Raw genomic sequence first — 19,681 nt, forward strand, 5'->3', positions numbered from 1 at the left:
CGTGGCTCCAACATTATTCAGGCCGAAAGGCATCATTTTGTAGTAGAAGTTGCTGATTGGCGTTTTGAACACCGTGTGTGGTGCATTTATAGGGTCCATATAAATCTGGTTGTACCCGTTGTGGGCGTCTAAGAAGGAGAACAATCGGTTCCCTACTATTGAGTTTATTAGGATATCCATATTCATCAGAGGGAACTCATCCTTGGGGCAAACTCTGTTTAAGTCTCTAAAGTTGACACAACACCTAAGGTAGGGGTGAGAAAAGTTAGTGTGCTAATTTTGTTCTAACAACCGAAAAATAGTGTACTAGAACTTGGATACTAACCTAAGTTGTCCATTCTTCTTTTTGATTGGAACCACATTGGCTAACCACAGTGGGTATGCGATGGGCTTGGTAAAGCCTACTTTTAGAAGTCGTTCAACCTCCTCTTTGATTTTTAGAGCTATTTCTGGTTTGAAGATCCTCTATGGTTTTTCCATAGGTTTGAATTTGGGATATATGCATAATGAATGTTTGACAAGGCCCAAGTCCATTTTAACATCTAGTCGTATGACCAAGCGAAGACATCTTGGAACTCTATGAAAGAAAATACAACTTAGTTTCGCTTTAACAAATGTCCTAATATTTGCGATGTGGAAAAGAAAGGTTCTTGTACCTTTCAAAAGGTCTAGAAGTTTCTATTTCTCCTCGTGTCCTAACTTGGCCGAGATGTACAATGTCCTTTTCTCTACTCCTTTTGCAGCCATGTTCACTTCCTCTAACAGCTCTTCCAAAATATCAATAGAGTCTTGTATGTGCTTGGGAGGTGCGTGGACCTCATCATAATACTCTATGATTTCTTTGTTCTGCCCCTGTTATTTTGGGTAATTTTTAGTATTTTTTTATGTTGTTAATTGTATGCAATAATTCATCGTGTTGTACCTTTGATTTTGGTAGGCTCTATTTTGGGTGTTTACAATCCTTTTGCGATGAGATCATCGCGATGTCCATTTGTGGAGGTGGTACGACAAAATAGTTTTGATTGAGGCAACATTTAGAGAATGTGTGCATATATTTCCTTAATTGTGAAGACATATAGCTTAGAGAGCTCATTTGGTCATATGCACGGTGATAATTTGGTTTTAGCAGCAAATGTATGTATGGTAGCCATTTGATTTCAGCGCAGTAGAACATGCATGCATAGTGATTATTTTCAACTTTAGCGATGGCAGTATAGCCTACAATAAGCATTTGATGATATATATAGCAAATGTGCCATCGTCCTCATACTCCTCTACGATGGTGTAGTAACTCTTTCTGTCATTGCCGGTAACTCGTATGCACCTTGTTCTCTTCTTCTTTTTTGGTATGTAGGGGGTTCGCTCATAGGATTCAGCAGCTGCACACCTTCCACTTTGGCCACTTTTGTCTCACCTTCGTCGGCCAGTTCAGTATAGTAGATCAGGTCCTGCAAATGGGTTTCTGTCTTTTCAAAAGGGATGCAAGTCGCCGGAATCCTCACCACACGACCTCTGTGTTTTGCCTTGATACATTGATGGTATGTCGATGGGACTAGGGCCAAACCAAGTATCAATGGGTGCCCTAATAGGGCGTGGTATGCTATTCTCCCTGAGATCACCTAGAATTCTTAGGTGACGGTGAATGGCCCGATCTCAATCGGCAATTCGATGGACCCTTCTATGGTGGATACGTTGCCATTGAAGTCCGTGACCTCCATAGATAGTCCTTTGACAGTTTCTTTCTAAATGTTCATCAATCTAAAGGTGTCAATAGAGATCAAGTTCATAGAACTGCCCTAGTTAATCATCAACCGCTTCATCTCATAACCCCTATATTCACTGTAATGTACAAGTTCCAATTGTGGTGGGGGCAGTGGCTAGCATGTCGTCTTGAGTGAACTTCATGTGCAACCTATTGGACCAATGGGGCTCCAATGGTCTTCTGAGTGTTTCTGCCAGTGCCCTGATGGCAAGCCTCCTTGTCGAGGCACTAGCCCCTACTTACTGAAGAACTTTGTAGCTCTACGCTCTTCTCGAACCTTTGAATCAGCATGTCTAGGTGATCCTGGCCCGATGCTCCAACCACATTGATACTCCCTCCCTAGGTGTGCACGAGGAGTGGATTCATTTCTACTTGAGCCGGTTTTCCTTTTGACAAAATCATCAAGTTTTACCTTTTGCACAAATGATCGTTGGAGTGTGAAATAGCCCATCAGATCATGGTGTGGTGACTAGTGAAAGTTGCACCACCTCCCTCCATGCCTCTCCTTCTCCGTGTCAACTTCTGTTGGTGGTAGTGGCAGGATGATGGCACGGTCTTCTACCAACTTGTTCATTATCATTATTACATCTTCTTTGGTGTAGGCAAAAGGAGGAGGGGGTGGTGGTGTTTTCCCGGGCCAACCTGATCTCCAGTCTCCAGGTTAACGTTTTCTTGTTCATTGGTTTGCTCTTCAGGGATAGGGGAAAGGTTAATCCTGTGGGCATCCATCCTCTATGATCAAGGAATAACCAGAGATCCTAATGTGAATAGGGAGGTAAGACTACTTACGGGGGTCTCCTTAAAGGACAAAGGAAAGCCGAGAGTAGGAGGTATGCTAAAGGCTAGAGCAAACAAGGTGATAGAATAATGGTCTCGTTATGAGTTGGACCCCTATTTATAAGGAGAGATCCCGAGATCCCGAAAAGAATGAGCCAAAAGTGTTCGATTCTCATTAAGGAAGGGAATCTTGGATTCAATGTCAGTTGTTAGGGAATACTACTAGGGTTTCACCATGTGTCTAATGAGATATCTCAATGATGAGATTTCCTTTCATCTAAGGATTCTCATAATACACGTGTGCTACTTCCTTTCGCAAGCCTCTTAGACTGACGTAGCGCATGTGACATCACTACTTATCTCACATGTCCTTTCTAGTCTTACTAGATGTTTTGTCACGTGTGTTATTAGTGACATACGTATTTCTTTTACTCGTTTTTGACATGCGATGAGCTTTGAGTTTGAGCTCATCGCAAGTCTGCACGGGTACTAAGCTCATTGTAGTTCATTTTGGGTCTTGAACTTATTGCATGTCTACGTGGGTTCCGAACTCATCGCAGGTGTTCATGTGGTGTTGGTTTAGCACCTTCCGTGCTCTTATGGTCTAGGTGACCATCATATACCTACACTACTACAACTAAAATCACTTTTGCATTTCATGCAAATTACTCTCTTTTCGTTTCCCCAAAACTTCTTCTATTTGAAACATTTTTTAGACATCACTGATCTTTTTCTTGCCATCCTTAGAAGTACTAGGGGTGTTTTTTAGTACTAAAACCCATACCAAAGCTATCGTATTATAATCGGACATCATAGAAGTTGTAGGGAAAGGAATTATGAGAGGACCTGGCCATTTTAATAAATTATAATTATTAAAATTCTAAAACAATAAAAATTAATTATCACTTACCCAACCCATTAATTATATATACTAACTTTATTTCAACTGATGAATCTTTTAAGCCTCCCAGATTGCAAACTTAAAACACTTGAATAAGCTTTCTCCTTGTTGAAATTTGAATTAAGTTGAGAATTAAGAACTAAGGAGCAAGAGGAAGTATATGAGAGAGTATATGAGAATATATGAGTTTATGAGAGTACAAGAGAGTATGAGAATTGGTGTGATGAGAATGTGGGAGGGCAAGGGTATTTATAGTAGTTGGAAATAATTTAATTGATTGAAATACCGTTGAAAACTAGTTATTTTATAGTTGTTGGGAGATGTATTTTGTTTTTTTATAAAGTCAATTATCACTTTACTAAGATGTCCTCTCAAACTAGCTTTTATATAGATGTTGGGGGGCAATTAATTCATTTGATGCCCCCAAAGCTCAAATTAGCTACTTATAGCTATTAGGGATATTTCTACAAGGACAAATTTGTAATAGTACTCTTATGTTTAGGAAATTGACTAGCTCTACCCCTACTATTTATATATTGTTTTCATGGGAGATATTCCAAAGTTGAAGGGGCTGTGCAAACCGTTCTTGTGAGACCAAATCTGATTTTGCGCCCCACAAACGCCCCACTGCATATCCCAACAGTATATTGAAAACATCTCCCACTAACAACTTCGGACATGTATCGGAAACATCTCCCACCGACAACTTCAGAGATGTTCCAAATCCACGCTGAGATGTGCACGTGGGGCGCCCGCTGTGATCTCGCAAACTGCCGACTGCCTGGTGGACCAACCAAAACTCTTGAGACTGTAGCAGTGTAGCCCACTCCCTCCTCAGTCCCTGAGGCCTGACTCCCGGTCCTCTCGCACCATACGCCCATCTCGCTGCGGCGCATTCTAGAGAACAGCGTATCATGCGCGAAAACCGCGAACATCCTCCCTGCCTTCGACATAGCAAGCAGTAGTCCGAAGCCGGTCCTCTCTCTCTCTCTCTCTCTCTGAGGCCACAGTTCTAGCCGTTATGTCAATGGTCAAATTCTAGGGTTCAAGGCGGTTTCTTTTGCCAGATTTGAATGCAAAACCAGTCGAGCGATTCGATTTTGTTGCCATTTTTGTCAATCGACTGATCTGGAAGAGAAAGGTGGAGTCACTATTCTCATCTGACTGTAAGTTCAATTGGAAGTTTTTATTAATTTTTGCCTGTTTTCTAGACGTTTCTGTTTTTTAAATTCAGCCTCCCAACTTCTTGGATTGCTCTACTTTTTATGTCAATTTTTGTAGTCTAAACTCTATAGGTTGTTTACCGGAAGAATTAATACTTTGTTGTTGAGAATTCTTATCATATTTTTGATTAAATTAGCGATAGCAATTGCAAGGAGCATCATTTTTGTACCTCTTCTTTTCTGTTTTCTTTTGATACTATTTTGTAGGGTTTCTATGTTTAAAGTCTTCTTTGTTAAATTTTGATGAACGATACTATCCTTTTCGTCATTAGATATGCTTGCTTGCTTCTTTTTTCCACCTACCCTTTTATAAATATTTCCTGTGCTAATGATGGGAAATTGCAAATAACAGTGGAATAAAAAAAGTAGGTTATGCGTCAGATTTCAGGACACTACGAAATAAACTTTTTCCTTCATTTCACAAGTACAGCGTTGTATGCAGATTGCGGAGGATTATGAGCGAAATTGTAACTGGATTAACATACATTTGGTTGTCTTACGAGTGTAAAGTGATCTTACTGAAAAAAGTAAAGAGAAAATATAAAATAATGAGGAAGAATCACCTACAACATGTAGCTCAAATTAAATTAACTTTCTTCTACTCAATTTTATTTTACATCTCTCAACCTTCAGCATGTGCACTTTAACAAAGACAAATAATCAAATCTGAGCTTTCCTAATACATTCAACCTTCCTTTTATGATACAACTACCTAAACTGAACAATGCATGTTTTGGCGTATTTAAAAAGAAGCAATAAATTAAGGGGCCATTTGGCAAGTCTTTTTGGGAAGATCTTTTGGTAGCTCTGACAGTCAAAAGACGCATTGAGCTTTTGCATTAAGATCTGAGCAGCCTGAAAGCCCGTTTGGCTAAGGCGTGCCTTTTTGCGCATGAAGACGAATAGAAAAAAGCGCAAAAGCTCCATTTGGAGCTTCCCAAAAATCGCCCGTTTTGGGCTTCTCGTGTCTTTTTGGTGCGTTGGATTTTGGCGGCTAGATTTACTGCAAACCATACGGGAAGAGACCGAATCGCAGTCTGCCAACCTTGTAAATAGCCGGCAGACCACGGGGAAAGATGCGCCAAACGGGGCCTAAATAAGCTATGTCTCAATCCTAATATTCCCCCTTCCCTCTTAAATTTAACCTTGCCCTTGTCTTGATTTGGTACATTCATATTTGCTTGGATTATGGTATCTTTAAATTTGAAAGTGGAAATGGTGCCTAGAGGATGAAGATTTCCATGCAAGATAATAATATAAAAAAAGATTTCCACGCAAGGTATAAAGATTACCCATGCTGGTGGTTTCTTCAGCTTATCAAAGTGCTTCTAGTTTTGAAAGCCAGAATAGGAATTATGGAAAAAACAGGACAAGTGGCATGCTGACATGTATAGATATTCATCTGAACATGACGCTGAAGGGGATTGTAAGACTATGGTGTGGCTGTGGTCTAAGAATTATTGAAAGTTGGCATGAGAATGCCCCAACAGTGAGATCTTGAAGTTTTGGAAATGTGAAATAAGAATTCTTGCAACTCTGAAGAATGAGATGAAACTTCACAAGCTCTGCGGGTGCATAAGGATGGGGTTGCTGAATGGAGGATTAGGGTTCTCAGGGGAGAAGATGGTGTTCCCCCTTGGATGAAAGTTTGGATAAGATTGATTTGGTTCTGAAGGTAATGGGAATGTCTGAGGTCTCAAGGTGTCTTGAGTGTCTCTCTTTTAGGGTTCTCAATCACTCCTTTATATAGAAAAGACTGCCATGCATTTCTCGTGTGCTTCGAGATGATTCTGAATATTCCTTTATTAGGAGATAATTTAGTTATTCCAGCTGAGCACATGTGGGTATGGGCAAGGATGTAGAGGTGAAATCTGGTACTAGACAATGCACTTTTCTTGGTCTCTCTAGGAGTGCTCAGTGGGCACATATTTGAAATCGAATCGGTCCTTCGGTTTTTGAAAAGTACTGAACTCAAAATGAACCAGATCAATCGGTTAATCAATTAACCAGTTGAATAGTTCATTTATTTGGTTTTTTATATTTATAATATATTATAATATTATTATATATAAATACTATAAATAGATATTGTAAATATATATACATCAATTGGTTTGGTTAAGCATGGTTTTTTTAATAGGTTAACTGAAGCCGAACTGACCGGTTTGCTTAATCGGATTTTTTGATTTGAATTACCGGTTTCAGTTTTTTAACAAGTATCTTTAGTATGCTTAGGATTTTTACAATACTCACATACCACTTCTTTATTCTCATTAGTCCCCTTGACTTATCCTTGCATGTACAAATGTTCTAAAAATTGTTTAGCTTATAATTGTAGCTTTCGCCTGCTCTCTTCACTATTGACCTTGGTGTATGCCTGAGAAAGAATCACTTCATCCTTTGTTAAAATATATTTTTTTGGTTACATCAAAGTCAGAGTTGAGTCCAGTTAGAAACTCGAAAACCTTGTCCTTTGATTCAATTTTCTATTAGTCTTAGCATCCTTAGTACTTTCCCATGCAATTGTTTTTACATCAATCTCATGCCATAGGGAATTCAGCATAGAATAATGTATAGCTAAAGATTTCTCCCGTCTTAAACTACTGATATCATTCTAAATTTATAGGGACTTCAGATCAATCTTATCCAAACTTTCATCCAAGGGGGAACACCATCTTCTCCCCTGAGAAACCCTAATTCTCCATTCAGCAACCTCATCCTTATGCATCCGCAGAGTTTGTGAAGTTTCATCTCATTCTTCAGAGCATATTTTTCAAGGTGCCAAGGTGAGGCTAAGCGACCATGGGGCTCCCAGGCGCCTAGGCGGGTTCCTAGCTCTCGCCTAAGCGATGGAATTTAAAAATAAGAAGCCGATGGATTTCTACCCCTTCTGAACTAGTTTTTTTGGTTTTTATGTATTCTGCACTTACTTTTGTGCTTGTGTTTCTTGCAGTGTTTCTTGATGAGAATAATTACTAAATAAAAGAAGAAAATGAAGAAGAAAAGTAAGGGGCGGAGCCCCTGTTCTAGACCCAGAAAAGCTGGTGAAAAAATATTAAAATAAAAGAAAAAATATGAAGAAGAAAAGAAGGGGCTCTGCCCCTGTTTCAGACACCAATGATGAGAACAAAAAAAACTGAAAAATGCAAGAAGTTAAGAACAAAAGAAGGGGGCGGAGCCCCTGTTCTAGACCCGGAAAAGCTAGTGAAAAAAATACTAAAATAAAAGAAGAATATGAAGAATAAAAGAAGGGGCGGATTCCCTGTTTCAGACACCAATAATGAGGGAAAAAAAGCTGAAAACACACAAGAAATTTAAGAACAAAAGAAGGGGGCGGAACCCCTGTTTTAGTCCAATAATATGATTCAAACCAGAAAAGAAGAATGGTTTTAGTCCAACAAAAAGGAAGAGGAGAAAAATGGGGTGTAACCACTATTTTAAACCAGTGGAAAAAGAGAACAAAACAAAGAAGGAAACTGATTAACTTACCTTGACTTAGAGGACTGTGTCGGAACGATGGAGGGCTGTTGTTCTCTCATCTTCCTCAGTTTGATAGTTTTGTCAAAGTGTAACCCTTGAGATTATTTTGTTTTTACTTTCCTCACAACAAAAACATGATAACATGCAAATTGTAACAATGTGGAAGGATGAGGTGGTGGAGTCAATGATGGAACTGATTGGGAGATTCTCGATATCAATGAAGTTCATGAACATAAGGGATGGTTTTATCTGGGTATTTACCAATGTTTATGGCCCAAATAGATACTGGAAAAGAAATGAAATGTGGGAGGAATTTTATGCTATTAGGGGTCTATGGGATCGGCCGTGGTGTGTGGTAGGGGACTTTAATGTGGCTAGATTCTCAAATGAAACAAACAACCCCAACTAGTAGGTGACCACTAGCATTAGGAGATTTAATGAATTTATAGAAACTTGTGAACTGAAGGAAATCCCCCTGATGCAAGTCTGATTTACTTGGTCTAACTTTGAGGAAGTACCCCAATGCTCAAAATTAGATAGGTTCCTGTTTAATGAAATTTGGGAATCCCATGAAGCAAAGTTTCTAGAACTTTATCTAGAGTCACCTTGGATCTAGTGTTTTAAAAGTGAAAGGCACAAAAAAAGCACAAGGGCTATTTTGCGCCTGAGGTGCAAGGTGAGGTATTTACCTTTTTTGAAGCAAGGCATAAAAATGCAAAATAAATCTAAAAATTCAAAAAAATCCAAAAAATTCAAAAAGTGCAAGTTATTAAAATATTAAACACATTATTAATTAAAAATATAAACTCAAATTTTAAACCTATTATCTAAAATTAAAATACATAAACATAACATGTAAAACATATTTAAAATGGAAATTTAAAAATAAAATCAAGCATAATATATACAACATATTCAAGCATGTAAACTCTTAATTTTTTGGTTTTTTTTTTCTCAATTGCATTATTTCAAATTGCTATTGTGATGTTAAACATTATGTATTCTTGATTCTACGAGCCGCCTTTAGTGAGCGGAGAGAACCCCATATTTGGTAATGTTGCCTCGAGGGACTCCACTCCCGATCCAACTACCAAACACACACAAAAAAAAAAAAAAAACAGAAAAAATGCATATATTTTTAAAAGGCACACACATGGGCTGAAGATCAAGGTGTATCTAGCACACGCCTAGGCGCACTAGGCATGCACCTTTTGAAAATACTCCGCTTGGGACCTAGGTGAGGCACATACCCTAAAATGTACCTTGCCTGCAGGTGCGTCTATTAAATCACTGCTCAGATTACTGTCCTATTAAGTTAGGTCTAGAAACCTTTGCAAATGGTCCTACCCCTTTTAGATTTGAAAATATGTGGTTTATACACCCATATTTTGTGAGAAAAGTGGGGGTTTGGTGGAAGGAGTTAAGAGGAGTGGAGTGGAAAGGAGTGAAATTTTACAAGAAATTAGAGAGGTTGAGAGAGAAAATAAAGGAATGGAATAGGGAGCACTTTGGTAGAGTAGAGGAATAAAAGCCCAAACTTTTGTCTAAATTAGAGGAGTTAGATGAGAAGGAAGCCCAGGAGACCTTAGTTGTGGAGGAAAGACCGTTCAGATATAGGGTTAAGAAAGGGCTAGAAGAAGTTTTATTAAGGGAAGAGATTTGTTGGAGACAAAGATATAGATGTAAGTGGATAAAAGAAGAGGATGGTAATACAAAATTTTTTCATGCCCTAGAAAATGGGAGGAGGAAAAATTATGTGCCTAATTTTGAGATGGAAGGGCAGGAGATAACCAATCAGGATGAGATTGCTAAGATCTTTGTGGACCACTTCAAATCAATTTTGTAGGAGGCCTTGAATGAGAGAATGAGTGTGGGGGAATTCGAGTGGCCTTGTGTGGAGACTGAGGTAGCAAATTGGTTGGAAAGGAATTTTGAAGGAGAGGAAATTTGGAAGACAGCATTTTTAATGGATAGATCAATCCCCTGCCTAGATGGTTTTACAATGGCTTTCTACCAAGATTGTTGGGAAATTGTGAAAGATGATTTGTTTGAAGTCTTCAATGAATTTTCCATGAAACATAGAGTTAGTCTAGGGGTGAATGCAACCTTTCTAGCCCTTATCCTGAAGAAAACCGATGCAACCTTTCTTGTGCTTCTTTGTTCAAGTCCTTTTGTGAATCCTCAATCTCTCGTTTTCCCTTTAAAGGGTTTTGGTGTAGACCCATACCACCCAAAGTAAGAGCTTTCTGTTGGGAAGTAGTTCACGGGAAGATAAGTACTGACATGCTATAGAAGAGAAGACCTAATTCTTGTTTCTTTTGTAACTGGCGTGTCTTGTGCAAATCTAGTAATGGGAGTTTCCATAATTTACTGATTTCCTGTCCCGTTGTTGCAGCTATTTGGCATTGGTTTTTCTCTTTGTTCAGGTGCAGGTGGACTTTACCTATGGAGGTTAATATACAATTTGATCCTTCTCTATTTACTTGGCCAAAGAAGAGGGGAAGGATTATATGGAGATGTGTTAGAACAGCCTTGATTTGGACCATCTGGGAAGAGAGGAATGCAAGAATCTTCTCAGAGAAGGAGAGAAGGAAGAAATTAGGACTTGTGATAGTCAGGGTGATCCATTGGGTTAAGACCTTGGAGCTGTTCTCCTAGTTTTCTTTTGATGATATTTAGAGGAATTGGGAAGCAGTTGCTACAAGCTTTTATAGAAAGGACAGAGTGGTGGTTATTGGGTTACCTCCAATTAAAGGTTTTGATAAACTGAACTTTGATGGGAGTAGCCAAGGTAATCCAGGCCCTTCTGGAGTAGGAGGGGTTTTGAGGGATGGAGAAGGTAAACTTATGGCACTCTTTTCTGGCCCTGCAGGTGTGGTGGAATCTCTTAAAGCAGAACTGCTTGCTGCAATAGAAGGGGTGCAGATTGCTAGTGAGCTAAACTTGGCAAACGTGGTGATCGAAGGGGGTTACAAAGTGGTGGGGGAGTGGTTAAAGAATCTAGAGTCCATAATTTGGTGCTACTGGAATGAAATGAAAAAAATTAAATGGCTTACCAGGAATGCGAATTTGAGGATACAATGGGTGAGGAGATCAGCAAATGGGGTGGCAGATGCTTTGGCTAAGAAAGGGGTGAATAAGTCATTTTTGTTTTGGGCACAAATGTAATTTGCTTTATTATTGAGAGGTACCATATCATGCCTCTCTAAGGGAATGCTTGCAAAGCTGTTACCTTAATAATTCATCAAAAAAAATGGGTTCCTGTCAAGTTGAATTTTGATGGAAGCAGCCAAGGCAATCCAGGGCCTTCAGGTATAGGGGGTGTCCTGAGAAATAAGGACAGCAACATAATCTCCTTATTCTCAGGACCGGTGGGAGTAGGGGACTCCACAAGGGCAGAAATCCTTGCTGCAGTACAAGGAATTCAGATTGCTAACCAGCTTGGGGTGGAGCATCTCCTAGTTGAAGGGGACTCTCAGGTGGTAACGGGATGGCTTCTAAACCCGGATACTACCATTTGGGGCTACAAAGATCTCATCAAAAAAGTAAAGTGGTTAACCAGCAATATGGGAGTTGAGGTAAAATGGGTTAGCAGGTCTGCTAATTCTATGGCTGATTCTTTAGCCAAACAGGGGGTTTCCAGGGAAGACCTTTTTTGTGCTACTTTGTAAACTATTAGTAATCTGGAATTTGTACTTAACTAGCCCAGAGAGGTTGCAACTTGTGCCTCTACTTGGGGACTTTGTACTATTGTCTATTGCTCATTAATAAACTTATTTCAATCATCAAAAAAAAAAAAATCATAAAAAAACAGCTATTACCTTAATTTTTTAATAAAATTTAAGTTATCTATTAAAAGAAAAAATATCTCTAGTCGACTAGGGTTTTGGGCAAAACAAAAAACAGCAATTTCTTGGCATCTTAATAGCCTGATTCTATCTCCAAACCATTCTCCAACTAGGCAGCAACCAACTAAGAAATATCAGCAACCTAACTCTTCGTACACTCTTCCAATCTAAGGGTGTATGGGAATGAAGAGAAAAAAAGAGAGGAGAGGGTTACTCTGATACCAAGATGTGATTCAACGCTAAAGAAGGAGAATATTTTATTCTGAAAATAGAAGAGAAGAAAGAAGATAGCAAGAGAAGAAGAGGAAGAAGGGAGAAGGAGATGAGAGTATGATCAGTTCTCTCTCCTTTCTCCTAATCACTTTTATTAACTTAAACATTAATGAACATAATTACAATGATGCCCTTAATGGGGCGGCCAGTTCATAAACATAACGTATTAGGAACAAAAAGAAGTTATCAGGCCCATTGTCATAAACTTAACTAAGAAAAGCAGACAAGAATAAAAGAGTACTGGGCCCATTTGGCCCAGTCTCTATACATTCATTTATGTAAACTCTCTTAAGTGCTTATACTGAGACTCAAGTTGTTTTGTGTTCATTTACATATATCCTATTTACTGATCAATCTGTTGCTTGTAACATTGCAGAAACGTAGGTTCTAGCACTTTATTATCCAGTTAAGTCTTTGCTTCATCAATCTGGGGCTTCTTATTAAAGTGGGTATGCAGTTGCAGTAGATGCAGGAGCATGAGAATCTTCTTCTTGATCTCCTTGAGTCTACTCGAAGATGCTGCTCTTTTCTGAAGGGATGGATTTGCAGCTTGATTTTGAGGCACTGCATGGTCCCAGTGAGTTGGATTATTGAACTTCCTAATGACTTTACAATGCTTATTATTTGTGGGGTTGCTAGTTTATGATCAGATAATAATAACATTTATCTTTTTCAAAAAAAAGTATCAGATATAGACATTGTTCTTTATTTGCAGATTCAGACTCCAGTCAGCGATTTTTCTAAGTTTTCCACTGAAAGGAGAAGTCCTTATTTAGCTTCTATGGCTTCAGTAGATCCAATAGAAATTAATTCATCAGATAGTGAAGGTGAAGTTCTCCCAGAAAAAGAAACATCATTTCCAAGGGGATCTGCTGCTTCTTCCATTCCTTGGAAGCTTCCATCTTGGGCTTCTACCTCCAGCTCTAATTCACATGGTAAAGTTCAATATATTATGGATGTGAATTCTTTTCATACCTAACTGAGAATATTTATTTATTATCTGGCATTGAGCCATTGCTTAAATATGCAGGTTACGGCGAATCATCTCAAAAGCTTCTGCTGCCTAGAACATATGTTTCTAATAAAGGGCCTGCAGAACAATTTTTTCCTAGTTCTAGTGACAAGGGAGTGACATTGACCCAGCACTTTGGGGAAACAGATGTTCCCAAGCATTTGGAAGAGAATCAGAATGTGGGTCAGCCAGTTGATCCAGAAAAGCTTTCATCCCAAGAAACCTTAAGGAGGAAGCTTCCAGCTTTGCTTCAGTTTTCTGCACCAACTACTAAACCAAAATTTTCTTTGGAGAATGGGGATAGCAGTTGTATGTCTGATGCTTATGGAAGATCTAATCATTCCGTGGGTACAAATGTAACGGATTTTAATATTTACATGAAAGACAATTCAGACAGGGTTGATGATGAAATTGTTATGTATGAAAGTAGTGGAATCAGGGTGCTGCCTTCATCTTTGGTGCAGGGAAGATCTGTTAGTAGTACACACTATGCTTGTTCAAGTAATCCTGTATATGTTTCAGGTTTAGGAGACGAAAAACCTATGGAGAATGATGAGAGACTGATTTTTCAGGCAGCACTGCAGGTATTCCTAATAGCATTCATTAGTTTGTGCTTTCAGGACCTTCCAATATCATTAATATGTTATGATATGATGTGAAACCCCTAGGCTCCTGCAACTAGCCATTGGCAGTTGGAGCTAAATACATTTTCAGTATATATAGAATGATCTTATGGGTTAGTTTATATTTTAAGATAATTAATTACATTGCTTTTGAGCATTCACATAAGAAACTATCTATTTATTTGTTTATTGAAAATGCCATGATTAAAACAATTTGGATGAACTACTTATAAGAAACATAAAAGGAATGATCAGGAGTCCAGTTCATAGCTGCTACATTGTTTAATTGACAAAAGGACTTGGAAAGGTTATTCACTCAACCCTTAACTTTGTGAGGTGATGGCCTGATTAGACATAAATATTGATAACTAATTGGAGAAGGGTTGCTATTTGTACGTTATGAACAAGGTGTTTTGAGAAAGCGGTTATGGAAGGTCTAGTAGTGATGTAGGATGGAAAGGAGAAAGTTCTACTACAGTGTATGTGGTGGGTAAAGAAAGATTTTTTTTTTGATGAGTGGTAAAGAAAAAGAAGTAATAATATGAATTATGAGAGAGATTTTGATCTGTAAGGGAAATTTTCAGCATTACGCGGGAGATTGGGGCTTCATTCAAGTGGACAAGATGGTCAGCTAATGGACTAGCTGATACCTTAGCTAAACAAGGGATTATGAGGAGAATCTACTCTGGGCAGAGCTGTAAAAAGGACTATAATGGGATCAACACCCTATTTCAGGGTTGGCAGTTGTATATACTATTATTTATAAAAAAAGACAGTTGTATATGTTATTTCTTTAACTTTGCTTTAATGATGTTATTAGAGAAAAAAGTGTTCTCCAGTCTATTAGGCAATCAGTGTTGGGTAGGATTGGACAAAGATTGGGTGGTAGGGGAATTACTTATTATTCGAGGGGAGGATAACTTTGATTAAGAGTTGCCTTTCTAATTTTCCAGTTTATTACTTATGTTTATTCAAGGTGACATCTTTGGCTGCAGAATCAATTGAAACGCTGCAGAGGGATTTCTTATAGTGTTAATAGCCAAGAGAAAAAAATATCACTGGCTGAAGTGCAAGTGCATTTGAAGGGACAAAAGCGATGGGGAGCTGGGGATTAGAAGGTTTAGATTATTTAAAAAAAGTTACATTATTTTAAAAAATGCATTTCTGGTGAAGTGGTTGTGGAGGTTCAGTGTGAAAGGGATTCTCTGTGGAGGAAGGTTATGGTATTATGAATTTTGGTTGGAATTCAACTGAGGTGAAATCTTTTTATGAGCTGGTTCTCCCTTTATAAACTCCATTTTAGAGTGGGTAAAAGATAAATGGGGTGAGTTACAAGTAGAAGGGTCTGCAGGCTTTAGATTGGTCAGGAGGCTTCAATTGCTGAAAGGAGAAATCAAGGGTTGGAGTTCAACAGTCTTTGGGGATACAGGAAGAAAAAAGAAGGAAATATTAGAAAAAATGGTCCTCTTGGACAGGTTGGAGGAGGAAAGAACTGTTTCTAAGGTAGAGGAGTCTGATAGACAAAGGCTGGATTGTGAATTAAAAAGAATAATTTACAGAGAAGAGCAGAAATGGAGACAGAAATCAAGATTGACATGGCTGAAAGCAGGTGATAAAAACACTGCCTTCTTTCATGCCTACGCTAATGCTAGGAGGAGGAATTTTATCCCTAGAATTCAGGTGGTGGGGGAGGAGATGGGGGAGGATTGGAACGAAATTCAAAGTAAAGTGATAGTTTTTTACAAGAATTTATCTTCTTCAAGAATTTGGAACTGGATGCCTCTTGGGGAGATGGCTCCAAGGAAGCTGCTGAGTGACGTTTCAGCAACCTGTCTTGAGAGAGATTTTGATTTGGGGGAAGTTAAGGAGGCTTTGAAAGTAATAAATGGGGATAAGGCTCCGTGTCTAGATGGTTTTAATTTCTCATTTATAAAGGCATGCTGGAATATTTTAGAGAATGATTTTGATCAGATGTTCGAAGAATTCCACAAGGAAAAGTGTCTAGAGAAAAGGGCCAATGCTACATTTACATCTTTATTCCCAAAGAGGGATGGTGCGGTAGAGCTGAAGGATTTCAGGCCAATTAGTCTGATCAGCAGCACTTACAAATTATTAGCCAAAGTTTTATCAAAAAGATTGAGGAAATTGAGGTGGTGGGAGAATCGGAAATGGCTTTTGTGGAAGGTAGACAGATTTTGGACGGAGTTTTAGTAGCAAGTGAATGCATAGACTCCAGAATAAGAAGTGGAAGATCTGGGTTAGTGTGCAAGATTGACATTGAGAAAGCCTATGACCATGTGCACGGTTCAAAATATCGATACGCCTCTACCGGCGTATCGGTAGTTTTTTTAGTTTTTTTTTTTCAAATCTGGTTCAGAGCGGCCAGTTTAAGGTCCGTCCACCTCCTGAACTGGTCAAAACCCCGATACACCCTCTGTAGGGGCGTATCGGGAAGCTCCTGATACGATACGTATCGGCTGATACGGGCTGATACGTATCGATACTTTGAACCTTGACCATGTGGAGTGGGGATTTCTAGAAGAGATACAAAGGCTGATGGGTTTTGGAGAGAAGTGGAGTAGCTGGATGTTTGCTTGCATATCTACAGTGTCATATTCCATTCTTATTAATGATATCTCTACGGAAATTTTCCAAGCTTCGAGGGGCTTAAGGCAAGGAGACCCTCTTTCTCCTATGCTCTTTGTCTTGGCAAACTTTGAGCTGTTACAGGGCTGAAGGTGAACTTATCAAGAAATGTGTTGATTTGAGTTGGGAGGGTTAAAATGGAGGTTCTAATGGAATGCACTGAAGCCTTTGAATATAAAATTGGAGAACTCCCCTTTATTTACTTAGGCATGCCAATTGGGGGATCCTCAAAATCAGGTGCATCATGGAGAATAATAGTGGAAAGAGTGGAGAAGAGGCTGGATGGGTGGAAGGTAAAATACTTATCTTTGGGGGAAGAATAACCTTAATAAAGAGTGCCCTCTCAAATCTTCCGGTTTAATACTTATCCTTACTTAGAATTCCATCACAAGTGGCTGAAAGAATTGAAAAAATTCAAAGGGATTTTCTTTGGGAAGGATTTCCGGTTTACTACTTATCCTTACCTCCACTTCCATGTTAACCACCTCTTCCAAGTCAAGCCCACTGTGCACAGCAGGTTTTCCTTGACTTCTTGACATGACCCAAACACCTCATCTGCCTTCTCCATCCCTTTTCCCCTTCTACAAATCTCCCATGACAAACTCCATTTCTTTCAAAGGAAATCCCCTTCTCAACCTTCGACTGAGGAGCCATTTTACTCTTAGACTGCAAGCAATCAACTTCTTCTACTTCTCAAAGCACATCAGATTTGTGGAGAACGTGCTTTATTCTAGTTAACTAACCAATAACATCAAAATCATACAAAACAGACAACATTTGACCCCTGAAGAACAGGTTGAAAGAAAATTGACATAAGTTCATTTCAACTTTTTAAAATATTAAAAACTATTTGATAAGACTCAATAAACTAATTTGCCTCTTAATAAGACTCAAATTGATCAACACCAGAAACATCAAAAGATTATACAATTGCCACAATAAGGAATTCTGTCCTTAGGAGTCTTCTTGGCCTATAGGACCTGTGTATAATGCCAAGCTAACACTTTTACCATCTCTAAAGCCTCCACCAATGTCTGACCTTCCTGGGGTTCCTCATACTATACTACTCCCGTCAAAGTTAAGTTTGCCAAGATGTATACTAAAGAGATAACCAAAGGGGCGTAACTTTTGGTTGTGTGGTCAAGTTTGCAATCAACACCTTTCCCTAGCTATATTATCTGTAGGGAAGGAATCAAATATAGGCAAGGTTTTCATCCAATGTGATTTTTTTTGTCATTATTGTCTCTAATAGAGCATCTTTGGAGTGAAAGCATCATTTCAGCTTATTTTTACCCACTTCTTTGGAGTGTGTCTAATCATTTTGTTAGCGAGTCTCCAAAGACTTAGTTTATTGGAGATATGACTGAAGGTTATCAAGAAACTATCTTCATACCTTTTGAAAGATACCACTGCCTTGTTAGAATTATCTTCATGAAGCCCACTCTAGTCCCTATAATGAAACTTCCAGCCTCCTGAAGACTAAGAATTGCAGATTTAGTGAACAAGTAGAAAATTTTAGCTTTTAGGTGTCTATTCAATGGCATCTTTCTTGTTATTCTCTAACAAAGCTTTCTGCTTACAAGTCCCTATTGGGAGTGCCCCAGTAGGGACACTATTGGTTCTAAGCTTACATATAAGAAAGCTATTTGTCACAGGAATCAAAGAGCTAAAATTGCAAATTTCTGGATTTTTTTCATGTATTTCTGTATTTTTGGACATTAGGAGTATTATGATCATCTTACATATTATCTATTGGGTCTGGCTCTATGTTTGACTTGTTTAGTCATAGTTTCTCAATGATTATTTGTTTAGTCCTGGTTTATCCATGTTTAAAATTTTAGTGTCATTGGTTAATCTGTTTAGCAGTTACTGTATTTCTTATGATAGTGGTAAATTTGTAATTTTTGTATTTTCTAGTTCAAGTAGGATTGGCCAACCTAGTCACATAGTGTCTATTATTATATATGTAGAGTGCAAATAACATGCGAGTTGAAATTGAGTTTACTTGCATTTCTTATAGCTTGTGCTAATAGCGGTAAGTGGTTCTAGGTATCTTGTTGAGTAATTCTGGGTTTCTCTCTCTATCTCCCTCTAGTTTTGTAAATGTCCATTAAAGTCATTAACATGCCATAGTTCTTCATCAAAAGGGTTCAACCAGCAGATCTAAAGGTCTAAAGTTGATTTAAGTACATTTGTTCTTTAGTTTACACCAAAATCCAAAAATTTGCCCCTTTTCCTATTTTCATTCTTTTGTACAAAACCATCTTCAATTACTCCCATAATTGGGTGCCCCCATATATATTCATAACCTTTCATATCACCAAGATTCCACTTAGAACCCTTGATTCTATTATTTTTGTTTTGCTTCATGAAACTTAATTTTCATCCATTTGTATGCTTTTGCTTGAAGGTGTTGCCTTAACATCTTAACAACTTGTACTCTTTTTTTTTAATGAAATCTTTTCTTCTACTATCAAAGAAATAGTTCTGAAGAGGGAAAAAAATTAGAGATGCAAACGGATTGGATTGTATTCGAATCAGGGTATATTCGAATATGATCTGACACTGTTCATGTCGGATCCAATCCGATCAGATCTGATAGGACTCGACTTGAATTCGAATCCTACCGGTAAGTCGAATCTTCGGATCTGATCCGATCTAACTTGTATTTTTTAAAAATTAATAAATTATTAAAAGAAAAGTAAATTATACTAATTTGAATAAAGTAAAAACAAAAAATACAAGGATTTTTTAATTATTTTCATCATATATATACATGTTTTTTATAAAAAAATAAATAATATAACAAATTTATAAAAATCTAATATAAAAAATATATTTATAAATAAATAAATAACGTATATATGTATGTATTTATATATTTATATATACAAATATATAATATATATTGGATCGGATAGGGGGATCTGGATCCGGATCCGGTCTGAAGATCCAAACAGGAGTGATCCGAATTTGATCATATAGGATCAGATCGGATCATGATCTGATCCATTTGCACCCCTGAAAAAATGCAGAAAGAAGTCCCTGTGGCCATTATGTGGATGGTGTAGAAAGATTCAGATAATCATTGGTAGATTTTTCCGTAAGTGGATCCAAGGGTGAGATTTGAAGTGAA

The 19,681-nt window shown here is 38.1% G+C and overlaps 1 protein-coding gene across 7 annotated transcripts in view; it reads left to right on the forward strand.

The window, feature by feature from the left end:
* The first annotated feature begins 4,153 nt into the window (after positions 1-4,153).
* The window catches only part of LOC104589782 (helicase-like transcription factor CHR28), an 81,197-nt gene continuing 65,669 nt past the window's right edge, over positions 4,154-19,681 (forward strand). The window contains exons 1-5 of one of the 7 annotated variants that reach the window (XM_010248215.3): positions 4,162-4,606; positions 7,290-7,449; positions 12,641-12,841; positions 12,980-13,199; positions 13,295-13,860. In XM_010248215.3, the coding sequence (XP_010246517.1) occupies positions 12,731-12,841; positions 12,980-13,199; positions 13,295-13,860 (897 nt within the window). In that variant the 5' untranslated portion in view covers positions 4,162-4,606; positions 7,290-7,449; positions 12,641-12,730. Of the gene's footprint in view, positions 4,607-7,289; positions 7,450-12,640; positions 12,842-12,979; positions 13,200-13,294; positions 13,861-19,681 lie in introns of all 7 variants that reach the window. The other 6 variants (XM_010248216.3, XR_734016.3, XM_010248219.3 and 3 more) reach the window with 6 other exon arrangements.

Source organism: Nelumbo nucifera, chromosome 4 (assembly GCF_055504915.1).
Source record: "Nelumbo nucifera cultivar China Antique chromosome 4, China Antique-T2T, whole genome shotgun sequence".
NCBI lineage: Eukaryota > Viridiplantae > Streptophyta > Magnoliopsida > Proteales > Nelumbonaceae > Nelumbo > Nelumbo nucifera.